This window comes from Acanthisitta chloris, unplaced genomic scaffold (genome assembly GCF_000695815.1).
Source record: "Acanthisitta chloris isolate BGI_N310 unplaced genomic scaffold, ASM69581v1 scaffold8949, whole genome shotgun sequence".
Classification (NCBI taxonomy): domain Eukaryota; kingdom Metazoa; phylum Chordata; class Aves; order Passeriformes; family Acanthisittidae; genus Acanthisitta; species Acanthisitta chloris.
The window spans coordinates 1-11,205 of NW_008689757.1; the positions used below are offsets into that span (position 1 = coordinate 1).

The 11,205-nt window shown below is 38.3% G+C and overlaps 1 protein-coding gene across 1 annotated transcript in view; it reads right to left on the reverse strand.

Moving 5' to 3' along the window:
- Positions 1–7,524: 7,524 nt before the first annotated feature.
- The window catches only part of FAM208A (family with sequence similarity 208, member A), a gene marked incomplete at its 5' end in the record, with an annotated part of 26,822 nt that continues 23,141 nt past the window's right edge, over positions 7,525–11,205 (reverse strand). The window contains 6 exons of the mRNA XM_009081545.1: positions 7,525–8,087; positions 8,750–8,908; positions 8,992–9,170; positions 9,343–9,451; positions 10,152–10,311; positions 10,946–11,068. Of these exons, the coding sequence (XP_009079793.1) occupies positions 7,525–8,087; positions 8,750–8,908; positions 8,992–9,170; positions 9,343–9,451; positions 10,152–10,311; positions 10,946–11,068 (1,293 nt within the window). The remainder of the gene's footprint in view (positions 8,088–8,749; positions 8,909–8,991; positions 9,171–9,342; positions 9,452–10,151; positions 10,312–10,945; positions 11,069–11,205) is intronic.

Here is an 11,205-nt window from a genome sequence, read left to right on the forward strand (position 1 = left end):
AACTCATATGCAACCTTTTACACCAGGAGAGGCACAGGTCGTGTATTTGTGGAACTGAGCCAAGTCACTGTTACTCAGAATGGACTAAAACTGGAAAGAAACACTTGGCCAGGCGTAGGCATGTTGGTATATTACACTATAGCACTGTATTCTTCTAAATAAATGATATGTTATGTAGTTGTTACTTACCAAGTACAGATTTAAATCACACAGTCTGGAATGTAGTGTTGACTTAGAGTCACAGTCACAAGGTCCACACTGATCAAGGCATTTAAACATGTATTCGTATAGTCTCCAGTGTGAATGTTCCCAGGTGTACATAATGTGGTTTGGTATTGAACAGGGCTGAGTTCTCCTAATGAGTCCTTAAAAATATTGGCAGAAACACTGTCAGTAATTCTGGAACTAGAAAATGAGACTCATTAGAAAATGAGAGCTTATATTTGAATGCTTAGAAAACTTTCTACATTTTTGCTAAATACTCAGGCAGAATTGTGAGTCCGTCTACATAGAATAAACCCAGCTCAGACTTAGGCTGTATTTTTGTAATGCTGTAGGTGAGTGTGAATGAGCAGATTCAATGGAAACTGAACAGTCATTTTAAGCCTTGTATTAGACCTGTATTGGCTTATCACTTGTGAAGTACAAGCTTTATTTTATTTCTGTTCACTTAGCAACAATAAAATAGTTTTTGACAGTACTGGTAGAACTTGCTGTGAATTTGGAGAGTTTACAAATTAAATCATGTTTTTGTTTGTGCCTCTTACTAAAGAAAGAAGCTGGAGTGTTAATGAGTTAAAAATTAAACAAATTATTTCCATTGGACAACAGGATTAGGGAAGTGAGTTATTCCCAGTAGTACTGTGAGTGTGACCAGACCACAAATATGCTGGAAAACTAAACAGAATCTGTGTTTTGCTCTTTACTTTTGGGTACTATGGCAGAAATAGAATTCTGCATTTCAAAAGAACATGGTTTCATTTTAAATAAATCTTGCTTTACAGTGACTTGATTTCATTCTCCAGTCTTTTGGGTTTCTTCCCTTCCTTATTGAGTTTGCTTCCACTGGTCCTACCTGTCTTCTACAAAAAAAAAAAAAAAAAAAAGAATTAAAAAAATCTGTAACGGCCAATTTTTTAATAAAATCGGTAACGGTAGATTGATAAGCAAACAAAAGTCAACTAAGTAATTTGAATAGCTTAGACTTGGATTTAAAATATAATTTATTTTTTTTTTTAGATTACTGTAATACTTCAGCATACACTGAGCCAGCTGAGGGAAGAACTATGTGTTGCGAATCGCCTGATATTTCCATAGAATATAAAGAAACCTCCAACAGCAAAAAATACCAGAAGGAAATGCAGTATACAGATAAAAATAAAATGTCAGGAAAAGAGACTGGTGGCATTTACAGTGATCTATATGAACAATATGCAAGAAAAGAAAGACAAATTAAATCTTCAGAAAAATACTGCAAAAGACCTGACTGGAACATAAACAGGCCTGGGAAAAGATACATTCCAGCATCAGAAAGATACCCTAAACAACAACAAAAACAAAGGGAAGAAAACAAAGTGAGAAGACAAATGGAACTGCTTCAGTTGGTAGAAAGAAATACCCCTGGGCACCTCAGTGCCAGAAGGGGAGGTCACTTGGACAGGTCTCCCTCGCCGCGTGAAGAAGTGGCTGTGAAGAATAAGGGACAGAGATTCAGAAAGGTAACTGTTTGGTCTTTAGCAGCAGTGAAGTGTATTTTTAAGACTCTTTTTCTACACAGTTTTGCCTTGGTGAGAATTCAGTCATGTAACGTTGAACTCCTATCCCTATCCTTCGTGTAAGGAACACTGTTTCAGTGTTGTTTCCTTCACCATGATCAGAAGAATATATTAGGTTTTGTGACTTAGTTCTTACTGCTATTTCAGTCTTCCAAAGTGTTGATTCCTGTTCATTTACTCATGCAATCATTCATTATGTAAACAGGGAGCTTGATTGCAAGCAGTGTGCAGGATAGAGCAACAGCACTGACCTGCTCCGTTTTTGTCCAGTCATTATGTCATGGTGATGGTTGAGGGACAGGAGTACCTGTTCAAGAAAACAATTTTTACTTCTGCAGAAAATGTAGATTGCTGAGGATGTACTGTGTCACAGAAATGCATCCTTCTTAGTGGAGTCATTCTCCATTTGCAGTAAGCATGTATCAGAGTAGGTCATGGCTGGAAAAAAAATCAAAAACTATTCGATATATTCTTGCCTTCTCTCTCCCCTCTCTCCAGGGGGATGTGCTCATTCAATACATACCATTCTCATTCAGAAAAATCCTGGACCTTTCCTTTAATAAGCATTATCTTGGGTTGAACCTTTCAGGTTTATCAATGCAGCTTTCCAAGGAAATAGGAAAATATATACAGTATTTTTGATAGTGCTTAGAGCTGCCAAAGACAGAAAATTGGAGCAAATCCTCCTGTAATTCATTTAATTCACTTCATAGACACTACAAGTCTCTTTAATGCAAACCTTTGATAAGCACCTTTCTCCTGAACCCAAGTCAAACAGTCCTCTTGGAATTTCAGAGCAAACTTGTCTTGAAAAATCAAAGCTTTTAATATAAAAAACATGGAGAATTTTGGTTTTACTTTTGACTTCCTTGGTTTTCTCCTAGGAAGAACAGTTTCAAAGGAATCACCTGAATGAAGAAAGGTATGTCAATACTCTGTGTTCATGCTATATGTAAATACCTCCCTAGTGAGATACACATGCTTGTCTTTCCTGATGTTTTTAAAAATAATTTACATGTATCTAATTGTCTACTATTAAAAATACACAAGACTTGACAGACTGCAGATATAAAAGCAGAGTAAATGAACAAAAGTCCTGTCCTCTGAGAAGTCTTTTTGGCTCTACTATTTGAGAAGATGAATCTTAAGTATTGTTTGGGCTTTTTTTAACATCAGTTTTTTCACACAGATCTGAATCACCACCTGTTCCAGCAGTTAGGAACAGATTACTGCAGGTCCAGCAGAGACGGATCCACGCCTCTAATTTCCTGGTGCATAATAACAATAGTAGAAGAGAGAAAAATCCCAAGCCAGATACAGAGCAGAGGAGCTCCTCTCCTCCTGTTACAGAACCTGGAAGTCCTCCCTCATCACAGTTCGTTCCATATGTTCGAACAAATGAAGTGTATTACCTGGATCCAGAGGCACCAGTGACTAGACCTTCAACACATGACCCTCAGTATCGACACTTCAATGGTACTGAAATGATTCATACAGAAGAGAAGTGTTACAGTGATTTAGATTGAAGTGCTACAATTTATCCAATTTGGTATTTGTTTTTACTGAATTTCGCAGCAATCCATGTGTGTCACAGCACTGCACAGAAAGGCTGTGCAACCAAATGATATGCTCTTACAAAAAACCAACAAAACCTCCAAAAATTGAAAAAAAAAATCAGAAGAGCAACAAAACTTTTATCTGTCCTTTTTGTCCCTTTGTTTACTTTTAATGAAGGATAATTGCACTTCTCTGGCATTATTGTGTATAGATTGGGGTTTAGAAATCTGAAGTGTTTTTTTAACTTAAAAATAGTGATTATAATTTTGATAGCAACCAAAACCTGATTTTCACAAACTTTGAAAATCTGCTACTTAAAAAAAATACTAAATTAATATTGTTCACTGATTTGATATGCATTTGCTTTTAGACTCTTACCAAATGCCACGACAGATTTTTAGCTCAGATCACGCTAGAGATCCTCTTCTAAATCCTGATGTCATTAAAGAAAGACAACAAGCAATTCTCCAAGGATTGTCAAAATTACGCCAGGTAAGCAAAATGTTACAGGCTAAACATGCACGGATATATATACTGAGTAAAATGAACATTGCAAACCATTAAATACCATAATCTTTGATTCATTTTTCATCATATGATAGGTGGTTTTGGCCATTTCCTCTTATTAATTTTGCTTTTCATGTGTTACTTTCACCTTTGGACAGTCTTTACAGGGAGAGAGTATGGACTTAGATTAGCTGTGAAACACTAGAGTACCTGAGAAAACTGGAAACCAAGAGAAATGGCTTTGTTTAGTGTGGAGGTTTGGATAGTTAAAGTTGCTGATAGTAAAATGTATCAATTGCAACAGTTTTAATGCAGTTCTAGAAGGTTGTAATTCTGTTCTGCAGTTTGTGGGTCAGCCAGGTGGGACAGAGCGGTGTGCTTGGTGCAGGAGGGTTAGCAGGGTGGCACTCCTGTCAGTTCTGGAGAAAAACTGGCATTTGCAAACTGGAAGTGTGGACACTTATAAAATCCTTCCAAGGCAGCTGTTTGTTAGCATGTAAAAGGAAATTCAGGATTTGGCAGTCAGGTGTGTACTGAGTTGTGTCACAGCCTGTAACCTACAGCTGTGAGGAAGGTCTTTTAACAGAGCAAAAATACCATTTTAATTTTTCTTTTTTAAAACCAACTTCCATGGTACCAAATTATTTCTGACAGGTCTATAATGGATAGAGACCAAGGGGCCAGAGGTAGCAATATATATGATCCTATTAATTACAGTAAAAAGACTTTTTATGAACATACTTGACATAGCTATATCATGTATTACTTACCATCCAGGATACACCTCCAGGAGGTTTATTTTATTACAGGTTTTTTCCATCATCAGTACTTACAAGAGCCATTAACAAAGAAGGAACCTAGAACCTTTTGACTGTAAATACACATATCCTGAAATGTCTGACCCTGGTCTAGTTCAAAGGGCATTGCTGTCCTTGATCTTAGAGGATCATTTCTGTTAGGACTAAAAACTGGTGCCCATCAAGGTTTTGGATTTATACAGTTACACAAGTACAGAGACACTGCACGAAGGAGTGAGCAAGTTGCACTGCATACAGTGGAAAAGTACTTTTTCCCTCTGCATGGTCATCCCTGGACACTGGCTTGTCTTCCACTCCAGTCACACTTCCAGGCTTTTTCAGAAGTTCCCTTTGCACTGAGTGTGAGGTTGCCCTGCTTTTTCTGAAGCTATGTACTTAAAAAAGCATTGAGCCTTAACAAATTGTTTTAAGCTATGAAACACTGACCCTTCATTAGTTCAGGCTGTGAGAGGAAGACAGAACATTGACGTTTCATTTTTTTCAGGGCCTCCTGCAGAAGCAGAAGGAGTTGGAGAACACACTGATCCCCACTGCAGCTCAAGAGAACTTCATTTCGCCATTTTGAGAAGTACCTGTGAATGCTCTGAATTCTTGAAACGTAATGCACAGCACTTTGTTACTGTAATTAATTAGGAACCATCTCTAGCTTTTTTATAAATTTAAGTTATGAGAATTTTGATAGATTACATGGTAATGGTACTTTTTATATTGAAGATACACTAATGATGATGTGTCTGTTTAGAATGGTTTTCATGCTACCTGAAGACATAGGTCAATTTAATATAAACCACCAAATCTCAGAAAAAAAAATCTCTTGTATGGGTTTTTGTAGAACTCTGTGTGTATTTTGACAAATAAAAAGATTAAGATGAATTCTGACTGGCTTGGGTAGTCTTTGTATTTTATGAAACTGCTTGTACTTAAATATTCAGCCACCTTTGGGGCTTAGACAGCAACTATTAACTTGGGTCATCACAGATTTTAAGACCACTGAAGTGTTGATGTAACCTTTTCCCCCAATCCCAATTAAACAAGAGCAGCACTTAATGTCATAGTGGGCTGGGCCCAAGGCAGTAGGACTTGCTTTAAGGCAGTTTTCTTATAAACAAGGCCTGAACAGCTCAGCATTCAATGCCTCCACTCAGAATTAAATGCTTTGTTCAGATTGGTTTGCTTTTAGTCTTCAAAAGACAGGATAATGTGGGTTAAAAGTGTTTTTTTCTGCTAGATCTCTGCTAGATGCACAACCCAAATCCACGTTAGCTGCTCTGGGATATGCTGCACTAAATATCACAGCCCCCAGAGCAGCCTCTTCCCAGTGCACTTGTGCTCTCCAGGGCTGTGCTGGGCAGGCAGTGGGGAGAGCTGTGCTGGACTCTGCTGGGGTGGAACACAAGTTAGTTCTTCATGGAATCTGTTACAATTTATTGATACAAGGGAGTTCTTATTTTCAACAAAGATTACTTGCCATGTTTGAGAGGAAGGTAACAGCTGCTACACTAGTCTGGGACTGGTTTGTTCTTAATGGGAATTAATAAAACAACTGTTAATAGAAGGAAAGATTCAACTTTAGGGCAAAGTCTTAGTTTTTAAAAGCTTACCTTTTTAAATCAATAATGTTTGTCCCAAGTAATTGTCTGAGTTTAGGGTCATGTAGTTTCAAACACTTATCATGTGGGACCAAACTACACATCCCACAGAAAAGCACTAAAATCAAATTACAAGCAGGAAAAACCCCAAACACAGGACTTTGGACAACCTGAAGACAAGCATTAAGTCACAAGTATTATCAGTCTCTGCAAAATCAGCAATGCAGTAGTAAGTCTAGGAGACTCCACAGCTCCTTAACATCAGCTGCTGCTTTCCAGAAACCTGAGTCAGAGGATGAGGTACAAAATGAGCCAATTCAGATAGAACTGGGGGAAAAAGTTTATTACTCAGCAGATGTGAAATTAAAAAAGACAGGATTAAGAAACAGATAAAACTCTGTACTTATGACAATGGTACTTCAAACAAACAAATAAACAACAAAACGACCCTGAAATCTCCAGGAATCATTATGAAGTGGGAGGATTGAGGTTTTTCTAATGCCAATTGAACACTCCCACAGTCATTAAATGCAGGTTTGTCCTTCTCTCAGAGCAGTAATTGCAATGGTCAGATATTGCTGTAAGGACACTGCTGGTGAGTAACCAGCACAGAGCATCAAGTGAGAGACACAAACAACTGCTGGTCAGGAAACCAGGTTTGTGTGTTTCTCACATACTTTGCAAACAATATAAAAATCACAGACAATGCAATGTGTTAGCAAGTCCCTTGTGCATGAAGAGTTTATTTTTGTAATGGAACTGCAACATTGGTTACTCTAATTGAGGTATTTAGCCAAAATCCAGTATATAGTCATGAAAATAACTACACTGCCTTAGAACCAAGTAGAAACATTTGTACAAAATTTGTGTCAATGTCAAATAAATACATAAATTTTGATATTTATGTGAAGAAAAGTGACTTGGATACTTTCACACTTAAAAGAAAACAACTGGCTCTTTCACATATTTTCAGCAAACATTCAATTTACATTAAAACAGACCTCAAACTGAAGCCCAGGTAATAGCTAAGATACAAATGTAGAAACTTAAAAGTGCCAACAAACAAGATAATTCAAGTACAGTAAACGTTAAAAAAATATATATTTTTTTTTAACATTTCAGATGGTTCCAACAGGGACAGAGACCATCAGGAATTTAAATAGAACAAGAAAACATTTGAGATAACAAGTAACATTTTGTTCCAGAATAAAATAGAAATTGTTAGTCCAGCATTTTAGAAACAGAAAAGTCCACAGCAACTTAGAAAAAGACTTGAGTTTATTTCTGTTCTGAATATGGCCTGGAAGAATCACAGCTGCTGTCCCAGGCACCAGGCAATGATGACTTTTCTGCATCTATGCTCTGACTGTAAGCAGATAGAAAATAATTGCTCCCTTCTTGGGTTTGATTTACAGAAGAAATTGGGTATGTTGTTCCCAAGAAAGTCTGATGAGTGAGCACATTAAAGTGGCTGAATTGACGGGACAAGTTTAACTGTCTGTTATAAACTGGGAAGGTAGTGAAGGGAGTATGTTCCACTGAACTGTGTTTTTCTCCTTCAGCAGAGCACGTTGTGGAAACTGGAGAAATTGGCTGTTTCTTTTCCAAGTCATTTTTAGAAGTCTTTTCTGCCAGGCCAGTTCGTGCTTCAGGAGATAACGCTGTAACTGATAAGCAGCTTGCTTTAGCATCTACTCCGTGTGGGCCCTTGGTCTCTGTCTGCAAAGCTTCCACAGGAGTATCATACTTAGAGGCATCACTGCAGATTTCTATTTGTGATATTTCATCTCCTGAATCCAGAGACATGTCCTCCTCATCCTTTTCATCCTTTTCTACAAGAACTACATTTAAAAAAAGAGAGAAAGTCCTAATCTATTGAAATATAAACTTTGGTTAGAAAGCTATACACTACTCACAGTGGTACATTTCAGGTCTGCAAGTCCAATAGCACTTAAGTCTTGGTCTTCTGCCACTCGTGTTCACTTAATCAACATACACACTTAACCCTCTGTGTGAGTGTCCAGTCACTCCGATGCTAAAAGCTTCTGTGCATTGTGTTGTTCATGTTTAGTATTGGGAAATCCCAACTCCCAGCTCCAAAGGGGGCAATGTCAAAACAGCATCTGAAGTTACACAGTAGGTGAGCATTTGATCAGACAGTTAAAGGTGTATAATTACTGATATCTCACTACAGCTTATCTACTACAAGTAGATAAAGTAGATACTAGAGACAAGTTTATCCTTTTCCTCAAAGCAGACAGTTCCACCACTCTGCCTGGTGCCTTGAGCACCATGTTAGCCTGTACTTGTGTATTTAAGATCTCCTCTAGTGCTCCACCCCAGCTGCTTTTCCCCCATCATTCAGAATAGAAAAAGAGTAGCTTGAGAGTTGGGTTTTCCTAGCCAGCTGCACTGTTCATTGCCAAAAGTAAAGGTAACAGTGTCCCATGGACCTCCACCCCACACACACAGTCTGGTCAAGAACGAGTGTGCTTCACTTTACCTGATTTTCTGTGCTGCACAGTGGTGTCAGGAAGGCTGTTCTGCTCAGTCACTGAGTTGTGATACCCAACCAGACTTTTAAAATTCTGCATAAACTCATCAACAGCAGCAACAACTATTCCATTATCAACATAGCTCGAGAGTGTTTTCAGATTCTTTTCTAAATACATAAAAGATTTTGTATTAATATTTAGGACCTATTATCAAAAAAGGGGTAGAGATATTCATAAATTTGGGGGTTACCTGTTAAGAAGACAATATGTCTCTGCTGTATGTTTTGGGCCTGAAGTCTGATAAGACATTCTAGTTCTGGAGCATTTCGAGTTTGAGAATCACAGTTATGGTAAGACAGAATCTCAACCAAGTGCTTCTTTTGGTATGTGGTCAGAAGGGTGAGCAGACTCAGGGCATTGGTGTTCATCCTACAGTGGGGGCAAAAGCTCATTATTAGAAACAAACTTGATTTAAGGTCAGTCTAAATATTAAAAGAAACACAAGAGTAAGTTCTGCTTAAGTGAGTTTTAGAAAGCATAATGAAAGCTGAAGCATTTTAACAGCTTACCAGCTATTAAGGTATTGAAGGACATCACTTACCTCCCAAGCTCTTTCAGTTTTTTTTGTATTTTGCAGTGGACTTTCCATTGCCATTTCCCATCTGGGGTATTGAGATTCTCCAGAAATTTTAAGAACTGTTTTAGTTTGTCTGTTTTGGAGATATTGAACAAAAGTTAAATTTGGTTGTATGCACTGAAAATACAACTTCAGTGTAACACAAAGCTGCTTTCTGTTTGCATCCCAGTACAGTCACACCACTACCAACAGCAGTTGCATACTTCAGGTTTCCTTCCAAGCAAATTAGCCAACAACAGTATCCCAAAATGAGTTGCTTCTCTGTAGGGCAGTGCCCAACAGTGGTATCTAAAAGCTGAGCTCAGTCATACATGGTCTGCCATCCTAAATTAGCTATTTTTAAAAATGGTAACTCTGTTAACTATACAGTTTCAAACGCAGAAAAAGTGAAAATGTGTAGTTTTTCGATATTTTTTCCTAGCATATTCCTAGCAGTAAGGAATCAAACATTCCATATAGAAAGTGAAAATGTGTAGTTTTTCGGTATTTTTTCCTAGCATATTTGTGGATTGAGCAGTAAGGAATCAAACATTCCATATACATAACTACACAATGTAATACAAACTTTAAACAAAATCTCCCTCTTTACATGTTGTTCAAGAAGACCACTGAGGTAAGAAAGAGACTGGATTAGCTGAAGTTCTGAAAAAAACATCACAAATAATGAGAGCAGACTTGATCCTTCCCTGTGGTGAGAACAGCACCGCTCAGGCAAGGAAGTGTCAGTCAGGCTTTTAGTCTGGGTGTTAAAGCTTCACAAGTGTCACACCTACCTGTAGTGATGGACTCTGGATTGAGGACAGATTCATCTGACACAACAAACCCACCAGACACAAACAGCTCATGATAAGTGTGATTCTTCACATCATCCAAACTATCAACCCCTGCAAAGCTGACACAGGAAAGCCTCTTCAGAGTCACCAGGCCTGGGATCTATTTAGAACAGAGAGCAATCAGAGGTGCATCCTACAGATCAGACAAAAAAAAGGAACTACGTTTAGAACAGAGAGCAGTCAGAGGTGCATCTTACAGATCAGACAAAAAAAAGGAACTACAGAACTTTCCTAATTGGTAATGCCAAACACCAAACTTCAAAACACATTTTCAAAGAATACATTTTTTCCCCCCTTGCCCAGGGAGGCCTCTCTCAGGAACATTACAGGAATGAGACAAATGGAAGTTGAGCACTTGGAATAATTTTACTTTCTGTCCAGCACAGGTTCACAATCCCCAGCTGTCAGGAATACCTACAGTCACCTGAGAGCTGCCTTCACCTGCTGTTAGAGCACCAGAGAACTAGTGGCAGAACTGCTCAGGCCTCTGTACAGCTTCACAACCAGTAAGAATAAATACACATTAGTACAGGTGTGCAGCTGGGAGAATTTACAGGTACATGATGGAACAAGACCATTTTTACCACAAGCATCTTGTTTCTTCGAACAGCAACTAAACACAGGGCCCTGTTTAAATGCTGTGCTGTCAGGAGAGAGCAGCCTTGCACAAAAGGAGCTCATCTCACTATTACCAACAGTTTCCTGTAGCACACATGCACTTAGGTGGGACATACCTTATGGATGAGGTTGGCAATGTCTTCATTTTGGATTATGATCAACAGTTTATCTAAATCAGCTCTCCTTTTAAGGAACTGCTCTGGATGGCACTCTGTATTACCTAACTTTGTAAGATACTCCTACCACCACAGAAAGAGAAGATGAAAAAAAAGTTAATAGGTAGTTTGAACAAAACAATCCCCAGATGACAACCATGGCAGATGGGTTTTCCACTCAAATGAATCTCAGGGGGACAGGCTTCCTTGTCTCCCTCCCA